The 21,854-nt window shown below is 38.4% G+C and overlaps 1 protein-coding gene across 1 annotated transcript in view; it reads right to left on the bottom strand.

Annotated features, from left to right (window-relative positions):
* The window catches only part of LOC128740402 (uncharacterized), a 166,082-nt gene that overhangs the window by 55,830 nt on the left and 88,398 nt on the right, over positions 1-21,854 (bottom strand). Inside the window, exon 2 of the mRNA XM_053835943.1 lies at positions 18,147-18,333. Coding sequence (XP_053691918.1) covers positions 18,147-18,333 — 187 coding nt within the window. The remainder of the gene's footprint in view (positions 1-18,146; positions 18,334-21,854) is intronic.

Below are 21,854 nucleotides of genomic sequence, written 5' to 3'. Positions count from 1 at the left end.
TACGAGTCCTACGCAAATTCGTTTTTTAATAATAATTATCCTGTACTTACTAAATACATTGAACACTCAAAAAAATCGGCACGTCAAGTTTACGTGAAAACATAGATAATTCTCATCCATCACACTTTTCATGTAACATTCACGTGAATTGTTGGTAACTTGCACTCATACTAATCAGTTTCCGTTCAATCCCGGTAAATTTTATTACCTTTCCTATTAATTAGTATATGAAGTTTATGTAAATTGCTGTACTGAAGTTTACATGATTTTTCACGTGGATGCGACGTGACGATTTTTTAGAGTGTATGCTTGTCAAGCAAAGAGGGGTGCAGTGGAGAGGCAATAACGAAAAGCTTATGGTTCAAACTGCTAAATTGCCAACATGTGTGGGAAACGCAGAAAATAAACACTAATAATTTTCGCTCGGGTCTCTAAATAGGTGGAAACTCCGCAATACTTAGTCTTTATTTAATATTATCATTTACTTGTCAGCATACACCGGATTAAAAGGACAATTCTTAGCTTGAGCTCGATTGATAGTCTACGATTGTCTCACCATTTTTGCCAACTAAGCTGAGGGCTGGAAAATGGGACTAATTTGCATCCTCAACTTGTGAAAACTGATGATCTTAGACTTTAAATTAGGCAAAACTAGCACCGCATGCTTTCCGGATACAAGCTAATAAAGGAGTGGATACGAATAAGTTGATCCAATATTAGCTTTGTTGAAAGCGAAGGAAGTGCCTTTATAATCCCATGAGAAATCATTGGGAGTGGCAGGGGCTGTACAAGGAAAATGTTTTCCTAGTAATGAATGCTATAAAGGGTACAAATGGTACTGCGACACACTTGTTTTTTTTTTGTAGTAGTCCTCTCATACTAAACAAAGCATTTGTTATCAATATATTTTCTTCAAGTATTACAATTATCCGCATGCATTGAATACATCATGACCTACAGCTTCCAAATTGCTGAATAACAAATAATTTGTTAACATAATTGCGCATCTTTCAACGTACTCTTGTTTTCATCAATATTCAAAAAAAAAAAAAAAATAGAAACCCAAAACTGATTAAATTAATGTAAGACCTATATGAGACTCAATAGCATCAAATATAAAACTTGTATACGGGCAAAGAAAGGAACATCATCTTTGATTCGAAAACTGGTTACAACTCAGTGCATTTTTGACTGCCATCTAGTGGTAACAGGAACGCTTTTTACACGGAAAAAATTATGCCACTTTTAATAGACCTATCAAATACTCTGGTATAAATTAACGATGTGCGAGATAATAGATTCGCCTTTGTAAAGCGGTTTGTGTTTTGTGTGAAAATTTTTGTACAAGATGTTAGTAAATTTTTCACATAACTCGCGCTTAAAAACGATCCGATATATTGTGTCGCCAGGACTAAATTGGACTTCCGGAAAAACGGCAAACGATTTTTCTTCCGTACCGTACCGCAAATAAGACGTGCGGACGGAAAAATTCAGTTTAAGGTTTGGGCACAATGTAACAATAGAGAATGACTACCATACGTTTATAGGTTTCTTAGGCGGTTTAGTACCTGGATCGGATTCTATTAATATTATCAGGATCATGTGATAATTCCTGAATTAGAGATTCGATTAATGATTATCGATTGATCCGACAACAGCGTGCAGCTTTGGTTAGTACAATAGATTTTGTAGGCGCTGAGTGCATTTAACGAAATACAGTGGGATTTCGAATTTGGCATGGTTCGAATTTGGCATGGTTCGATTTTGGCAACAAAAGTATCCGTTTTTGACAACACAAAATATTTCACCTCCAAAAATATGCTTAAATATCGGTCAGTTTGCGTATACAAGCTTTAAGAACAAATATATTTTTATTGCCGTGGGACTACGTCTTACCGTACGTTGCCAAAAACTTATTTGCTTCGAACGACTCTTGGCGGACTTTTTAAGCATAAAATGGTTGCAATCGTAATTAATAATATTTCAATTTCTAAAGCATTTGCATTCAATTCTTTCACATCAAAAAAGGGTCTCGATTTCAGTACGGTTTTGATTTTGGCAACATAGGCAACGCGCATTTGTCGCCAAATTCGAAATCCTACTGTATAACCTAAATAGGTTCAAATATCTTGACCAAATACCGTCGCAGTCGAAGTTAGATAACTAAAGTAGAAGTTTATTTGTTTATTTGATACTCTACGTTTTGATTCAAAATTTAGCGGTTTTTGAGCGCCAAGTCGCCTCTGTAATCTATAGTCTCTGTAACAGAGGCGACAAGGCATTCAAAAACCGTTAAATTTGGAAGCCCTGTGGATGGTGCTGCAGACGATATTTGGCGGAACACAAACTGAAATCAAGGAGTGGCGGATGCGCAGGAATCATGAGCTGCAGACACTGCACAATGGGCAAAAACGAGCTGGCAATCCCAATTAATTGAAGCCGCTAGTTTGGAATCTTACAAGACACCTATTCTTTGTAAAAAATACAAGAAATCAATTGGTGATATTGTGCAGACCTTGAGCAGATGTCCATTTTGGCCTATTATCTTGAAAAATCATGCTAAAAGCTAATTGAACAGTATAAAAACTTATTTGCCGCCCGTGGAATGAACTCAAATAGCTTCCCAATGTTGTCAAAACATCAGAAGAATCAAATCTCATCCATTCCATTCTGTGCGAAATGCAAGAATAGTCCATTTTGCCCGATGATCCCCTAAACACATACAAGTAAAATCGAATTAAAACTAATTCAAAGGCCGGGATATAAACTCGGATAGCACCAATTCATTTGAAAAACATCAGAACAGTTGAAGGTCATAGATTTCATACCGTGATGAATTCATATACTGGTGTCAGGTCTGTACGTATTTTGCCAAATTGTTTTTTTTAATTCCTCTTCGTTCTAATAAGAATGAAACATAACCATTGGAAAAAAGCGTTCAAGCGACTGCGCTTACAAATACACAAACTATCGCACTTTTCTTGGTAAGCTGTACTGTATTGTTTAATCTAAAACCAAGCCCATGGCAGACAACCATGTTCTCGCCGCCAACATCTCGTGTGTGCGAAAATGAGATAGCAATTCAGCACTGCGTTTCACTCAACTGCCAGCAGTCTGATTTGGGCCCGCTGTCAAATTTTGAGCCCCGGACATGCTGTCGCTGACGTTCACTGCAGCTCGATATAGAGATGTCGATGGGGTGTCTAAAACCAAAGACAAACAGACGAAACACTCGTGTTAATTCCATCGTCCAATCAAAAACTACTCATTTTTCAAAAAAAGCATGTTTCGTAACATGGCCATACCGCGGCGCGCGAGTGCTGCTTCGAGTTTCCAGTATGAAACCATACAAATGTAAAAACCCTACAGCATGAAACCCTGCAAATGCAAGCTACTCCGCAACATGCATAACAGAGGGCGCTAGTGTGCAAGCAAAATGTGTAGAACGATGGTTTTTAAAGGATTTTCTTCTATGTGTCATGTCAGTTCGTCAGTGCTAAAACTCTGAACCTATCACGATATTTGACCATTAATAGACAACAATGGCATTCTATTCTAGTGCAGTGCTTTACTGAATTTCACTGAAAAACACACGGTTTAATTCTAAGCGCTCGCGACTACAACCGCACCCTTCGAAATCTCACACCACACCATTTTCTGGATTATTTTAGAATTAGAGACAAACTCTTTTTTCCATTTTTGAAGGAAATTGCCCGTAAAATGAAATGAAAGTTATTGCACTGATGAATGACATGACACATAGAAGAAATTCCTTTAAAAAGCATCCTCCTACACATTTTGCTTGTACACCAGCACCCTCTGTTATGCATGTTGCGGAATAGCTTACATTTGAAGGGTTTTATGGTGTAGGGTTTTTACATTTGTATGGTTTTATACTGAAAACTATGAAGTAACACTTGAGCGTCGCAGTGTGGCCATGTTGCGAAACATGCTTTTTTCAAAAAATGAGTAGTTTTTGAATGGACGCGAGTGTCTGTTTGTCTGTAGTTATTGTTTAGCAACGGTGCTGCCTATTTTTTTTCGATTTAAAATCATTTAGCATTTTTCTCCCAACATTTAGTCTAAAATATTCCCACATCTTCAGGTTCCCATATTTTTTTTACAAAAAATTCTCTTGTCCCTTTTTAAGGGGACATAAACGACTAAAAATTTTGAAAATTTCATTATTTTTTTTTATTTCAGATTTTGATTCTGCAGTTTTTTCCGCTTATTTTGATACTAATTTTGTAATGATCCGTCCACGAGAAGTGACCGAAAAACAATCATACACGTAAACGTTCCAGTGCGGCGTAGAACAACCTCGACGGAAGAAAACGCCGCTCCCGAAAAACCACCATTTTCAAACTTTATGTACAGTCAGTCCACAATCATGGGTCATACACAATTGTGGGTCATTTTAGCTCTAGCTGCTAATTTCCGTTTTAATATCACCTAATAATAAATCAAATTATTAGTTCTACCTATGAGTAACAATTTTGTCAATCAATCAGCATAACATTCATGCATTATCGGCAGTTAAAGTTAAAATGACTCAGAATTGTGTGGGACCCATGATTGTGGACTGACTGTACCTTTTTGTCAAAAACTACACATCGTATTGGAACAAACTTTTTTTTGTTTTGTTGGTAATAGCTTGACAAAGACTTTTATAACTTTTGAGCTTTGTAAACGAAATACAGCTTGAGAAAAACGAAAAAGAAGAAGAAAAGATGACTGAAAACATAAAATTTGGTCTTCTTTTTCTTTCTTTTTTTCTGGTTGTGTTTCGTTTACAAAGCTCAAAAGTTATAAAAGTCTTTGTCAAGCTACTACCAACAAAACAAAAAAAGTTTATTCCGATACGTTGAATAGTTTCTGAGAGAAAGCTACATAAAGTTTGAAAATCGTGGTTTTTCGGGAGCGGCGTTTTATTCCGTCGAGGTTGTTCCACGCCGCACTGGAACGTTTAGGTATATGATTGTTTTTCGGCCACTTCTCGTGGACGGATCATTACAAAATTAGTATCAAAATAAGCGGAAAAGACTGCAGAATCAAAATCTGAAATAAAAAAACAGATTTTTAAAAGTTTTAGTCGTTTATGTCCCCTTAAAGGGATCTAAGTGACAATGAGACATTCTCTTCAGCCCTCCTATATTACGCTTATTACGATGATGCATTATGGTTTCGATTATGGTATGGATGCATTCGATATGATTCTTTTCTGTATTATTATCTATACCTATAAAAATAGATTCCTGTCTGTCTGTCTGTCTGTCGGGATGTTCCTTATAGAATCGAAAACTACTGAAACAATCGGCGCGACAATTTGCATGTAGAGGTTTTTGGGGCCAGGGAAGGTTCTTATGATGGTTAGAGACCTTTAAGTCTAAGTATAAGTCGAGAACTAATCAAGCAAATGAAACCAAATTTGGCATGCGAAGGTTTTTGGAGGCAAGAATTTTTTCTATGGTGCGTTAGTACCCTTCCGCACTTTAGGAGGGGGGGGGGGGGGCTCCTATACAAATGAATTCAAATTTCCTCATAACTCGAGAACTAATCAATAAAATGGAACCATATTTGGCATGTGGGCGTTTTTGGAGGCAAGAATTTTTTCTATGGTGAATTGATATCCTCCTCTCTTTGGTAGGGGAATTATGACCCCTTACCCTTTATGAGGGGGGGGGGGGTGGTCTTCCATACAAATGAAATACAAATTTCTTCATGACTCGAGAACAATTTAATCAAATGGAACCAAACAAATTTGGCATGTGCAGGTTTTTGGAGGCAAGAATTTTTTTATGGTGAATTAGGACCCCGCTCCAGTTTAGGAAGGAGGGGGGGGGGGCTCCTATACAAATGAAATACAAATTTCCTCATAATTCAAGAACTAATCAATCAATTGGAACCATATTTGACATGTGGGTGTTTTTGGAGGCAAGAATTTTTTCTATGATGAATTAGGACCCTTTACCTTTTTAGGAGGGGGGCTCCCATACAAATGAAATATAAATTTCCTCATAACTCCAGAACTAATCAAGCAAATGGAACCAAATTTGGCATGTGAGTGTTTTTATAGGCAATTTTTTCTATGATGAATTGAGTCCCCTCCCATCTTTAGGGGGGAATTATGAACCCTCCCCCCTTCAATAATGAGAGGCTCCTATACAAATGAACTACAAATATCCTCATAACTAGAGAACTAATCAAGCAAATGGCACCAAAATTGGCTTGTGGGGGGTTTTGGTGGCAGGAATTTTTCATGATGGTTTGAGATCCCTCACCCCTGTGGTAGGGGGTTAACGACTCTCATACAAATAAAAGAGAAATTTTTGCGTAACCCAAAAACTAAACGAACTCGAGAAATTTTAGACTCTTTCATAAAACAGTCAATAACAAGACCACCAGAAACTATCAATAGTAACATTAGATGATTCAGGGCGAGACGGACACAGGCCGCGAGCAATGGGGGGAGTTGTTTTCTGTTTTTCTGTGAGGAAAATTTGTATATTAAAACACCCATGAATTCTTCAGAAACTTGCAAAACTCGAGTTTGTGATAAAGGTCATCCGAGCTTCAGGATTTATTTACAACACAGTTCAATTTGTGGCAATACGAAGTTTGTCGGGTCAGCTAGTAATTATATAAAGGAAAGTAAGGACTAGAGGCTTGTTGAATTTTCCGACACAAGGATCTAGAAAAATTGTAGGAGAGTTTGGGAGCACGGTTCCGGTTGTTTGTTGTCATTCGAACGCTCCGTTTTTCTAGAAATTTTCCGTGTTAAATCAAAGTATTTATTGATATAGTTTGCGCGAGTGTACTGTTTAGTGTTTGTTCTTTCCTGTAGTATGCTGATCATGTCGATTGGCGTATAAGTATACAGTATACAGGAGATAAGTATACATTTTCAAAGTTAAAGTAGTTTCCAAACACATGTCATGGAAACAAAGCAAACCTGATAAACCCCGATAAAATTCTTCCAGATGCCAATTATCGAAAATTATTTTCGATATTTATTGACGAAAAGTGATTTCATTTGACATGTAGTTGGCGCTACGGTAGAAATTATTCTTTTATGCATCAAAATGAAATTGGTCTAGAAGAATTTTGCAATTATGATTTAGTTCAACTAAATACGTGCCAGAATAATGAAAATTATTCTGGAAGTATGGATATGTAAAAATATCCTTGCGGGGCTTATTGTTTATGAAGGCGACCTCGGAATGTACGTGTATATCCAGGCATTCTAGAAATGGGTCACTGGATGAACAATAGAGCTATCACCTTCCATCTCCAGGACTAAAATTATTTGCATTTACAGAAACAAACTTACTGGATGCAAGTAATTTTTTTACATAAAAGCGCTGCTGGTCAGTGGGCGAAGGATCTAGAAAAATTGTAGGCAAAAGCATACAATTTTCTTATTTGAATTCTTTAAATTTTCATTCCCTAAGAAGTACTGATCTAATTTCAGATTCTTGAATGCAGGCAATTTTTTAATTACATTACAATTTTAATTACATCTAGGTATATAACATTATCCGTAATAGCATACATATTCTCGCTTCCACCCAGGAAACATGGCAAAAGTTTTTTGTTGGTTTCAACAGTTTGGTTCACCCTCCCATGAGAACGTATGGCTATTTGTATAATGACACATTCATACAGTATGAAACGTGTTCATCAAGGCCAGCGATGGCCAAACTGTGGCCCGCAGGCCGCATGCGGCCCTTCAAGTTGTTTTGTACGGCCCGCGGACTGATTTGAGCATGGTGGACTTATGAGTAACTTTTTTGATGACACAGGGGTCACTCAAGTCAGCCGTAATGCCTCGTGCATTTTGTAGTTCCGAATGCTTTCCGGTTTAAATCTTGTGGTAATTCCCAGGAAATGGTTTTTGTTGCCGCATATTTTGCATTTTGCTATGCGCAGGAATGGCCAGAAGAATTTGCGGTCCGCGACATTCATTAGGCGATCTCGTTTGGCCCGCACCATGCCTATACCTGGGCACCCCTGATCTAGGCGAACATAGTCTCTGGCGAGATGCATCTATCCATCCTACCCGAGCGCGTTCATTTAGCTAAATGAATGTATGCGTATTGTCGTATGCTAGGTATGTGTTGTTACATAAACATGTAGTTATGCGTCAGCATGGATGGGTGATTTGAAGGCGCCAAACGACGAACATGCACCGGATTTTCCAGTCGGAAGTATTTACCGGCAAGTGCCGACAATTTACAGGAGAGGAATGCAATTACCACTATACATAATGAAAGCATGGCTTGGATAGGGTCTCACTATATATGCATCTATTTATTTTTTTTATATTCAGTCTACTTCAGGCCATCGTACAACAAGCGTAGGTAATAAACATTTTCCAAATCGCAGATTTGATGCGGCTATATTTGATATACTAGTCCTTGGAAACGCTACTGAAAGTTTGATGAGGTTGAGATAAATAACCATCCAAGATTTCGATTAGACTAAAAGCTAAGCAGCATCCAAAATTTGCCTCAGATAGTTTTCAGCCGAAATTCAAATTAGCAAACAGAATAATTATAGTCAGACTGAGATCTCGTTGGTGCCATCAATCTAAAACCATATGCCACAGGGAATATTATTATCGTATAAACTGACTGAATCTTTGGCAACGGGTTAAAAATAGATAGCAGAACATACTAAATTTCAATCTAAAAACTTCAACCAGATTTTGCTGGCAAAGAGTTTCCTAAACAGAAACAGTCGACGCGTTTCCAAGCAACTGTTGCACGTCGGTGATGTATAAAATTATCTCAGAAATGAGATTAATTATTGTATTTCTACAACCCCGCGTTCGCTATAAATGGAACTGAAAGTTTGACGTCAGATTAACAATCCTTGCCGTGATCCATTGATGTTAGCCACAGCCGCAGCGATAACGATGTAACGACAACCGAAAACATATATTTGCTTTGGTCCTCCAATCTCCGAAACTTTTCCATCCAGTTATAAATAAGGTTTAAAATATTAACAGTTTAATTTTGTATGTATCATAAATATGTAATTTATGACCATCTTATGCTGGAAAGTGAAATGAGTTGAGCTCAAGGGAAAGACACTCATTCAACTTTCGATGGGTTTTTGTGTAGGTAGAACATTCAACTTTTTGGATGTTGGATATGCAGGAAGCTCGATAAGGTGGCACAACGTAATGACTTCAATCAACTTCGACTATGACCGGTGAATATTGCTATCAGCAGACATGTCCCTCTTGTTTCATTAGTCATTCGAACGAAGCTAGCTACTTTAATATATATCAGGCAATTCAGGAAAAAACTTTCCCTTGAACAACCTATGGAGTTGTGCTAATTTTCCACGAGTACTGAAATTATTACGGTCGGCTTTGTGATACACACGGCCGATGGTTACCTATAGCTTTTCATTCCGACGTGCTTATATATGTGCTTGAAAAGGGTGTAAAGTTCACCATTTACCGTGGCGTATCGTGTTTAGAAGTTTGGCTGTTGCTGAAACAGACGCCCATTGTACAAGGTGAAATGGGAAAGGTTTTTCGGGTTGCAAATACAAGGCGGTAAGCGGTTAGCGCTAACCGCACCGTACCATCCGGTGCGATTTATGTATATACACGGAAAGGTCAAACGCGAAAGCGAAGTGCTCCACAAGAAGGGTTATGGATGAGTGAGGTGTTCAACAAGTGAACCAATTGAAATTATAGATATCAGAAAGTGCCAGCAAAAAGGATTTTGCGCGCGGTTTCAACGAAATCGCTTTCAGGGTTACCCGTAATCGGGGGTGAAATCTATGTGTTTATAACCCATTTGAGCATTATGTTGATTATTTTAAAGATGTAGATATTTCCGTGCATGGCTCATTAAATTGGCTAATTTTTAGTTCGTTTAGCTGAAATAAATTTATTACTTATAATTTTTAAACATCCAAAACAACTATGCTACTATGCTGGTGATTAGTTCTGATGATGCAAGGACAACTCAAGCATCACTATGAGTCTGCTACGTGCGGACTTAAATAGTTATTTCGTCGCTGAAACACTTCTTATAATTGCCAAAACTGTCTAAATTCATAACCTTCCTTTACCTCCACATCATTGGTCCATTCCTGAGAGTAAAAATGCGGTTTTTTGCCATCTTAATTAAGCGCACTGTGTTTAGTCCAGGTGTTAGTTTCGAAAATATCTTAAGCTTTGACCTCATGAAAAACTAAAGCCGATGGCTCTACTGTCAGTGCTACGTGGACCGCACAGAATGCGAATGGCAACGTTCTTTTTTTCCCCCAGATTAAACAAACCGGGGGATTATAAGCTTATTATCCGAATCAAAATGTCTAATTTCGTTTCACCCAACCTTAAAAAATGTTAACCATGTAACAGACGATGACGGGGTCAGCATTATCGTGTTTAGCGAAAAGGTTGCCCTTGTTCCATTGCCAGTCTTCTGTGCTGTGGTGGCAGACTTTCGGGTGGACTACTGTAGCAGCAACAGTAGCAGCAGTAGGGGAAAACAAGCGGGGTGAGTTAATCGTAGCAAATAGACGCTCTACTTAGAGTCGTACCCGTCATGGTGAAGGGTAAATTTATGCCTAAAGAAATTAAGCTGGTTATTTAAATCGGTTTTGTCGGGTAAGGCAGTACAGAATAATAACAACGGGAAATGGTTGTATGACGGTATGATGGTGTTTGTGCATGTAATTTATGCAATGGTGTAAACAAAAGTTATCTGGAGCTAAAACTTCCATTCGGAGATAATCATAAATCGCAAGCATTGTTGGTATAATCTCCATACGTTTGGCATAAGTGGTTGTTGAGCCTTGTTTCAATGTATTGTTGAACAAGTTTGTCAAGTAATGCGAGTTAAATGTTATGAAATGTAGCCTTTATTCGTTCTAGGGTACGGGAGGGTATTTCCAGCACGCTACTAAATTCGGCATACATTACCTTTTTAGCTGCGCTTTCCTAAATAAAAATTTGCCGCTATATAACAATACTGAAACGAATGTAGTACTCATAAGCTTTAATGTGTTATAACTATTTTCATAAAAATGTAAGTAATTTGCTAAATTTTATTCAATAAACATCAAAACCACTGTTTTTCCACTGGCTCGTAATCAGGCCGAAAAAACCAGCAGCAATCGTTTACGCGTATCCGCTCTTGATGATGGTTTGGACAACACACAATTATGATACCTTTTACTTATTCTAGCAACTAAATAGCTGTGAATATGATGTCACAGAACAATTCTACTTTTTTCATCACGGAAGAACACAAAAAATCCCCTCTGATATAAAAAATTTAAATCAATTTTCATTCACTAGCAATCTGCAGCATTTTGCTTTTAATTTCAGCAAATGGTGCTTTATTAACACTACTACCAAGATGTGATGCAGTTGCGCCTGAAACTCTTCTATCGTGTTGACATAGCTAGTATTTGAGTGACAACCACTTGCTTCTGGTGCTAATGTATATGTACGATTCAATGTAAACTAGCGCCTGCAGAAAGCTGCTGTTACTCCAAACCTAGTTATCTTCAATTAGCCGGTATCTAGGCAATACCGACACGTTATTCATCGGTCTCACTTTTGATCTGTTTTTGAAAAGCATCTAATCCCTGTGCAGGCTATTTCGGCTGGTTGGATTAAAAAAACACAGACACCACTATAGAAAATGGGCCCAATTTAGCCGCAGCGACTTCATCATTTCTCGCGACTATAACTCAAACTCAGTAGCGTTTCACCAAAATGCCCAAAGGTGCTTTTCAATTGATCTGGCGGTTTGTCGACCGCATTGTCTTTTGTGCCGTTACTCGTTTACCCATCGGTGCTGTGGCGTACCTATGTTTGAAATGTGTTTAATGCTTAGTACAGGATTCAAAAAAAGTTGTGCGTTTATCTAGACATGCATAACAAAATAAAAAAATATCTATTCCTACTGTAACGATCGGTTACATTTTCATCTGATATCCATGTGCATTATTTAAACTTGTTACAGCCAAAGTTTTCACTGTACAGTAGGAGGTGTTTGATGAGCTAAAACGAAACAAATTTAACTTTAGTTTTCAGAAGGTCGCGTAATCAATCCTTTTACAGACATTATGCGACGTTTTGAAAACTAAAGTCAGAAATCATTAGACTAACATATAATGCTTACCTCCTAATAAGGCCGTGTGGCTCAGCCGTTTGCCCAAAATCGCAGTTTTGAAATCAGGCAGCTGGGAACCACGCAGCATCGCACCTCCTAGCTTAGCTACTTAATACATAGAGCATTACCGGGTATCGCCACGTGGAGGCGCTGGATAGGCTTGAGATGGTTCAATCATCATAAAATTTGAAAGTTAACGGTTTGAATGGCTCCTCTTTCATAAGCAATCGATTTCATTCAAACATAAATAAATTTCATTTTGTCTTCGATACAACATAACGAGGATAAAAATAAAGTTGCTATAAATCGAGGTATACCGTATATACAGGATGCGTGATGAATTTTTGCAGTAACTTTCAAATATCAATTTCTCATGCTTGCGAAACAATATTCAGAATAGCTTATACTATTGGGTATCATATGTAAACAAACAGTGTTGAGTAAACTGAAAGATAGGGGTCAGTCCCGGCGTAGTGGTTAGCATTCACGCCTCTCACGCCGAGTACCCGGGTTTAAATCCCAACCCCGCAGAAGTCACGAATGACATAATCGGTCAGCCGTCGCCGTGTTATTGCGCGCCGGTGCAAGCGTAAAGGAGATAGTTCGGTCGGTAAAAGTGTCGGAAAGAATAGTGTACTATATAAATAAAAAAGGTTTGGAAAACTGATAAGCTATCCTACACACCTACCCGGAAGGCATACAAATGCCGTTCCATTACCCCTAAACGGAACAGGGTCATAAAAGTGGAAAGAATGATTAAAAATAATCCAGCGAGATCAATGAGGTTCACAGGTCGGGAAATCGGGTGTATGGACTTCTTATTTACAAAGTTTCCTACCCACGTGATGGTTCTAGGCGTAGTCTCTAGCGAAGGGGATGTAAAGCCATCGTATTTCATTGAACAAGGTCTAAAGGTAACAGCCGATGTATACCTGAAGGTTCTGAAGGATGTTGTGGTCCTGTGGATGAAGAAGGTTGCCGCTGACCGTCATTTCATCTCCCAACACGACGGAGCACCTGCTCATAATGCAAACAAAACACAAAAATGGCTTGTTGAAAATATTCCGGAGTTTTGGGAGAAGGAAATTTGGTTTGAGACCCCTCCCCCTCTAGAAGGGGGGGCTTCCATACAAATGGAACACAAATTTCTTCATAACTCGGGAACTAATCAAGCAAATGGAACCAAATTTGGCATGTGAAGGTTTTCGGGGGCAGATATTTTTTCTATAGTAAATTAAGACCTCTCCTTCCTTTAAGTGGGGGGACTTTCATACAAATAAAACAAAAATTTCCTCATAACTTGACTAATAATCAAGCAAATGGAACCAAGTTTGGCATGTGGGGGTTTCTAGAGACAGGATTTTTTTCTATGGTTGTTTGAGACCCCTCCCCCTCTAGAAGGGGGGGAGGGGCATACAAATGAAACACAAATTTCGTCATAACTCGGGAACTAATCAAGCAAATTTGGAAAGTGAAGGTTTTTGGAGGCAAAATTTTTTTCTATGGTAGATTGAGAACCCTCTTTCCTCTAAGAGGGGGGGCTGCCATACAAATAAACCGAAATTTCCTCATAACTTGATTATTAATCAAGCAAATGGAACCAAATTTGGCATGTGAAGGTTTTTGGAGGCAAAAATTTTTTCTATGGTAGATTGACAACCCTATTTCCTCTAAGAAGGGGGGGGGGGCTGCCATACAAATAAACCGAAATTTCCTCATAACTTGATTATTAATCAACAAATGGAACCAAATTTGGCATGTGGGGGTTTCTAGAGACAAGATTTAAAAGTAAGATAATATAATACCGTCATCCGGGGATACTTGCAACACCGGGGTTACTTGAAACACTTTGGCGCATCGCGCTTTTGATAGCTCTAACGCATTTGTTTGTTAACAAAACCATATGTACCCAATGCCATTTTAAAGAAGGGATGTTTACCTATTGTTTAGTTAAGTTTAATCCATTACATCATTGTTTTGCTTGTTTTTATACGATTGGAAAGTAATTTCACTTTCAGAGTAGGAAAAATGGATGTGTAAAGTTGCGTCAGTTCATTAACATGGAATTATTTTTTATTGTTTGGTTCCTGTACACAGTAAGTGCATCATATAAGCTAACAAATAGCAACTTTGAGCTTGGTTTATATTTTGAACTTGGAGAAGAAACGATGAATTCGTGTTGTTACTTCCAATATGGCGCAGCTTGCAGCACTTGTAAAATAGATAGTTATCGTAATAGACAGTATGTATAAAGTAAGTTTGCATCTGTACGATGTTATTTTGTCTACTGCCATCTCTAGAAAATTAAAACAGTGAAAAATTCCACGTGCCTTGAAACGGCAAGCGATAGACGAAATTGGGGAACAAAAAATGCCTTCAGTATGTCTTGTTTTACTACAAATACATTCAAAATATCTCAAAATAGTCATTCGCGGTTTGAAATCAGATATAAAATCATAAGAAGCGCAAAATCAGAAAAGTGTTGCAAGTAACCCCGTTTACTGGGTAACTTGCAACACCCCTATTTGCGGTTCATTCTACAGATTCATTTAGTTTATATTTTTGCTCATAATCATAAATCAAAAGTACTCATCACTATACAAGTTTTGGTTACTTACACTTGGACCCAAACGGTATACTTCGAAAGTTATACTAAGTCAAAGTTCAAAAGTGTTGCAAGTATCCCCGGATGACGGTACTTATTTTAAAAACAGAATTGAAGAGGAAATACATTGTTGAAAACAAAATATGAAGAAAATAATGTTGAGATTACACTAAGCTTATGGTTTCTGATCAGTTTTCAACTGATTTCAATCGAACTGCACTGATATTTTATTACGATTTTGCCAACATTACCATTTTAAGGGTTGGTAATAAAACCCAAATCGTTATGTTGGACTTGCTGCGTTTGATTAGAAATTTGCGGCATGATTTAGGAATATCTTGGGTAGTCAAAAAGAAAGCTCTTGGTTGCAAGATTACAATTAATCAAATCTTCAGGATTATGCATGTACCCCCTTTTTAGAATGGCGTAGCAACGCACCCCGGGTCCTCTAGTAGTTTATAGTGACGTAGCATACGATGGACTGAATCATTTTGTGTCTAACCTGTTTATATGAATTTTTCAAAAATATATTTCGATCCCGAAAATTATGGTCAAAGACTATAAAAAAAATTTCTCATAAAACTTCGTCTTATCACGGGTATTATTCTCCATTCGCCCTCATGGAAAAAGGAAAGATTTTAAGCTCCAATTGTTCAGCCAATTCCGAATGAATTTTGATGGTTTCCATACCAATCGGTTTCTTTCGATTACTTTTATTTCGTCCTTAGTGTGCTTAGTTGAAATGTTACCAAAAAATATAGCAAGGAAAAAAACAATTCTAAATTATATTTGCTAGAAAGAACCATATAAGAAAATTCAGAAAAACGCCATGCGCCTCCATTGCTTTATCAATGATGTATTTTTCTTCAAAAATTGGATCTTAAAAATCAAAACATGCGTCTTGAAGTTTGTATCAAAATAGAAAATGCTGTGGTCTATTTGGTTCTCATATCATAACAACTCGAAAATCGAATATTTTTCGTGATTTTGGAATTATAAGAGAATTTGTTCTTCTACTGAATATTTTTTCTGAAAACTACATTAAAGTGATTTCATTAGATCTGCTATAACTATAATGATTTTGATTATCATTAGAGTCGGTTATTGGTTCAAAAAGCGTATTTTTTCCAAAAAGGTACAAACAGTCACGTTTTGAACAAAATCGAGACAGGTTTATTTTTCAATTTATCTTTATTTTAAGGAATTGAAATTTATTTTGAGAAATCTACTGCTAGTGCGATGAACTTAGGGTATCTCTTTCGTGAAGACCTCTCCTGGGATAGCATCACAGTGATAGCATGATTAATCAGCAATGTGGTAAAATTTATGCTGCTTTGCGAACATTGCGTTGCACCACTGCACTGCTGCAACACTGACCGCTACCAAGATGAAATTATTCAAGGTGCTAATCTTGCTGTACATACTTTTCTTCAGTGAAATATTGCATGTAAAACTAAGCGCTGCTGCCATGAATAAACTGCGCGTGTCATTGAACAGTTGTGTTCGATATATTTACGGTTTGAATCGCTACTTTTCCGTCACCCATTTACAACGAAGCCGCCTCGGATGTCCTTTGGCCGGCTTTTCATTCATCGTTCGTGTCCGTTTTTACACAAGCTCATCGCAGTATCTTGCACCGCTTTACCAGAAGTTAACTTTTCTTCGAGGACAACGGCATCAAATTTGGTAGCTCTAGCGCACACTACCTCTGGTTACTCTAACTCGCTGTTTGTATTTGGTGTGGTTAATTGAAACGTTCTTCCTAGATCATTAAAGTGAATATCGCCAGAAGCATTTTTGTAGAGGGGCTCACTAGATTTTTGGAACCGATATTAGAAATTAGTTTATATATTAGTATTAGTTATAAAAGAAAACTGTACAAAACTGAATTAGTAATATCGGAGATAGCAGATAAAAAATGGCCTGCCTTACAATGAATGAAATGCAAACGACATGAAAAAGAATTGTTGTACTTAAAAACTTTAAATTAATCGATCTGACAATTTGTGTGTGCTTATATGTTTAGAAAATTCTTCTAATTTCTGCTTGCTGAAGTCAAAAGTTAAACCGACAGTATAAATGACGTATTTTGCCGTAGTGCATAAATATGTACATGTTAATTCGAACCGTAGAACGTCATTGTCGATCGATTCATCAGTTCGCGTGAAATGCCTCAATTACGCCCAGCACGCACGGAATGTATAAAAGTTTAAATGTGTTTTACCATTAATTTTACTTAATGTAACTTTTTGTTTATATTTCGATGCCGATGGAATTTGAATAAAAAAAACATATTAGCATTCAATTAGGTAATTCGGTGTGTTATATTCAATTATCGAGTCATCAATTTATCAGATTAAGCAATTAAAATGCGAGCTCAATATAAGCCTCTTTCAATGTAGATTTCCGTTTGCATTAGCAGCTTTAATGATTGTTCTAATGTTTCGCGGTTTGGTTTGTACACAATACTTACGGTTGTTTTCGGAAAATTTAGAGTTTCTGCTAGCTTTGTCCGCCTGATGTAGTCGAATTTTCAATGTAGGTGTGCAGAATCAATTTGATTCCACCGTGCACACCAAACTCTGTAAATTGCGATCGCGTAGGTGTAAGCGGATTAAATTTTCGACGCTGAAAGAGAAATTTATAACAAACATAATGCTGTCGAAAAGTCATTAATTCAACTACCAGAAGCGCTGGCTGTGGGATCAATACACAGTGGCTCGATTCACTAAATGAACGAAACTTCAATCATAACATTTTGTCAATAGCGTGCTAGTGCACTCATACCCGATGAAATTTTAAATTCGTCACTAATATAAGTAGTTTGCATTGTTCATTGTTTGTATAGTTACATTTTGATTAGAAGAATTTGAAAATATTTAAAAAAATTCAATTTGATAAATCAAATTACCGGCAGTTTATTAAGCTAAATATATACATCTTAGTATATTATTTTGACAGGTGTTTTAATTTTTGTGTAGATAACCATAAGCGTAGAGAAAAAAGAAAACTGAAAGCTTTAAACTAGTTCAAGTTTTATGCAATAAGATTTCCCTAAAATATGTTGCATGTTTCCTGAGAGAATAGCAAATACATTAAATTGTCAGCTTCTTTAAAAACATCGCTTTTAGTTTTGTCATCTTACTTTCAGGACCCTTTTCCTGATGTCGACAAGTCCAGGATAACGTCAGTCTCTGGAAAATCTTTCATCAAGGTGTGTGCAAAATTTTCAGGTAACAATTCGCCGGTATAAACAGCACGCCTCGCCCGGTGCAGCACAGCAACATCCAGGCCGTGGCAGGAAGCCAACGTCAGCGTCAGGTTGGCTTGGGAGTGCGCAGGATCAGAACAAGGAAATACATCATTCGCTGGGTGCTGGTTTAGAATTTTACCTTTTCGAAATTTTATCGTCGAATGATAGTAAAGTAAACCGGTAGCGGCGACGGCGGCCTCGAAAACTGATCTTTCGCTGCCGCAGGAAGTTTTCTCTCTGGAAGGAGACGGTTGTTTCGGCACTTTGACGGCCTGATAAAGTTGGAATGGTTGTTGTTGTTGTTGTTGCCATTGCAATTGAGATTGCTGACATAATTGCCGTTATGGTTATCCGAGATGCAATTAATGTCATTTTCGTTAAAGTATTTCTGCTGTTATTGTTGCGAGACTTTGCTTGCGCACGATGTTGCCTTCGGCAGTCTTCTAGCTTTTTAAACTATTTGTGCTAGCTCTAGCTTCTTAATTTTTGTGCAAATTCGATTTGGCACACTAGCGCGTGCTTCTCTATGAGTTTTGTATAACAGAATATAGCCCGGCAACTCCATTAAAAAAGTCAAATCTATATTTAAACGAGCTCCAATTTTGTACAAATTTTATGAAGTTGTTCCTTTTCGGAAAATTTTAAGTTCGTATTTTTTTATTTGGTGCCCAGGATGTCTCTTTCTGAGATGAGTTTTTTTATCTTTTCTGAGGATCTTCTCCATATCATATCATTATTAGGAAATGTATAATTTTTAATTTTGAGATTCAATTTTTTAAAGAAATATAGTTTCGTGAATGCAATGGAGACGCATTATGCATAATTCCATGTACAGGGTATTAAATAGTTTAGTGCAAATATTTCAGGGGGTGTTAGAGGACCACATTTTACGAAAAAAATCCTTCGCATATGGTCAAATTTCAATCATTACAGAGTTATTAAACATTTTTAGTACTCAGTTCTTTTTGCCTTTAATTAGCTCTAGTACAAAAACTATGCCAGCTAGTTCAGTACTGTTACTTTCAAAAATTTTTTGTTTGAATCAGCGTAGGGGAGTTGACAGAAGAGGGAGACGGTCTCTTCAAGGGGAGAGAATGTGGGTGAAGGGGTGCGTTTCTCTTACATTAGGAACGATAGCAGTTGCACAAGTAGCTGGACGACAAGAGGGAATTTCTGAAAATGGGGAAGAGAACGGTATATCAAAATGGAACTTAATCGCTGGGAAGAACAAAAGGTGACGGCCAATTGGATGGCTGTCAGAAGTTGTAACCAGTCAAAAAGATTCATTAATCCAAACGTAAAAACCACTAAAAAGCTCATAGAGCTCAACAAGAGAGCTCTGTGTACATACACCGGCCTAGTAACAGGGCACTGTCCGAGTAGACATCATTTAAAGAACATGAGTCGTGTTGAAAATGATGTCTGTCGCTTCTGCAATCTTGAAAGCAAAACGTCGGAGCACCAGCTCTGCAGTTGTAGTGCGCTTTACACGAGCAGAGCTAAATTTCTTGACAAGAGATGCTTATCTCCTAGTGAAATTTGGTCTGCCAATCCCGGGAAGGTTATCGGTTTCATAAACCATATTATACCTAACTGGGAGCGTGCAGGAGCAAATGACTAATTGTCTATAATGGCAATTGGCTTGCATGGCACGTACGGTAAACAGGGATATACTACAAAAGTTCAAATTAATGGACAAAGTAGTCAAATCCCCTCCCAAAAAAAAGGGTGGCCATTAGAGTGTCCCAAAATAGCACTATGTCAGAAAACCCGGGGGCTCACCCCTCAAATGATAGCTTAGGGTATCACAACAAAACTTTTATATGACGTCAACATTGGTTGCCGCGATTTAGGGGTCGCACATTTGAGTTTTATGAAAAAATGGCATTTTTCAGGAATAAATTCAAAAAAATATTTTTAGAAATGTTAAAGTAGGTGAAACAAGGTACTTAACTATTTTTTCACAATCATTGGGATCTGATACATTCATAAAAAGGTTATGGTGGCATGTCTGGAGTCATATTTGGTTACAAAAATTTATTGAATTCGGGAAAAATTTAAAATGTTCGAAGTTTCATTAAAATAAACGTCAAAACAGGGTATTGAACAGTATCTCAGAGCGACGTATACTATACTGTATAGATGGGAAATTTTATGACGAACAACTTTGCCGAAGAAAGTACGGACGTATCTCTAAATCTCGCTGAGATATTTACCGTTTTCTAAAGGCGAAACAAAACACGTTTCTGTAATTTTCCAATTTTAGCAGTTTCATGTGAAAGAGGTAAATGAAAAAACTTGAACTATTTACTCTAAACGTCACTAACGTTTTTGATAGCAGGAAACATACTTACTTACTTAATTGGCCTAACGTCTTATGACAAGGCCTGCGCAGTATAATTTCTCCATCTGTTTCGGTCCATGGCAACTGATCTCCAGTTCCGCGGGCACCCAGTGCTCGCCAGATCTCGCTCCACCTGGTCTTGCCACCTCGCTCGCTGTGCCCCTCTTCGTCTTGTTCCTACCGGATTTGATGCGAAAACCATTTTTGCAGGATAGTTGTCCGGCATTCTAGCAACATGTCCTGCCCAACGTATCCGTCCAGCTTTAACCACTTTCTGAATACTTGGTTCGCCGTAGAGACGCGCGAGCTCGTGGTTCATTCTTCGCCTCCATACACCGTTCTCTTGCACTCCGCCAAAGATGGTTCTTAGCACCCGCCGTTCGAAAACTCCGAGTGCTCGTAGGTCCTCTTCTAGCAATGTCCACGTTTCGTGCCCGTAGAGGACAACCGGTCTAATTAGCGTTTTGTACAGTGTGCACTTTGTACGGGGGCTCAGATTGTTCGACCGCAAGTGTTTGTGGAGTCCGTAGTAGGCCCGACTTCCGCTGATAATACGTCTTTTAATCTCACGGCTGGTATTGTTGTCCTCTGTTGCCAGCGAGCCAAGGTATACGAACTCGTCGACTACCTCGAACTCATCCCCGTCGATTACCACGGTGCTGCCCAAGCGAGCCCTGTCGCGCTCGGTCCCGCCCGCCAGCATATACTTCGTTTTAGACGTATTTATCTGCAATCCAATCTTCTCTGCTTCGCGTTTCAGTCTGGTGTACTGATCTTCCACCGCCTCAAATGTTCTGCCGACAGCATCCACGTCGTCAGCAAAGCAGATAAATTGACTGGATTTATTGAAAATCGTGCCCCGCATTTCGATCGCCGCTCGCCTTATAACACCTTCAAGCGCAATGTTGAATAGCAGGCAGGAAAGACCATCTCCTTGTCGAAGTCCCCTGCGAGATTCGAATGGGTCCGACAATCCACCCGAGATTCTCACACAGCACTGGATCCCATCCATCGTAGCCATGATAAGTCTAGTAAGCTTACCCGGAAAGCCGTTTTCGTCCAAAATTTTCCATAGCTCTTGTCGGTTTACGCTATCATATGCGGCTTTGAAATCGATGAACAGGTGGTGCGTGGGGACTCGGAATTCGCGGCACTTCTGGAGGATCTGCCGCAGGGTGAAGATTTGGTCTGTTGTAGACCGACCCTCCATGAAGCCGGCCTGGTAACTTCCCACAAATCTATTGGCTATTGGCGATAGTCGATGAAAGAGGACTTGGGACAGCACTTTGTAGGCGGCATTCAGGATAGTGATGGCTCGGTAGTTCTCACAATCCAGCTTATCACCTTTCTTGTAGATAGGGCAGATAACCCCGTCTTTCCACTCCTCCGGTAGTCGTTCCGTATCCCAAATCTTGACAATCAATTGATGCAGACAGCCGGCCAACTTGTCCGGGCCCATTTTAATAAGTTCCGCTCCAATGCCATCCTTTCCCGCTGCTTTGT

Source organism: Sabethes cyaneus, chromosome 3 (genome assembly GCF_943734655.1).
Source record: "Sabethes cyaneus chromosome 3, idSabCyanKW18_F2, whole genome shotgun sequence".
Classification (NCBI taxonomy): domain Eukaryota; kingdom Metazoa; phylum Arthropoda; class Insecta; order Diptera; family Culicidae; genus Sabethes; species Sabethes cyaneus.
The sequence above is the reverse complement of the archived record's forward strand: the minus strand, read 5'-3'. Positions and strand labels throughout refer to the sequence as shown.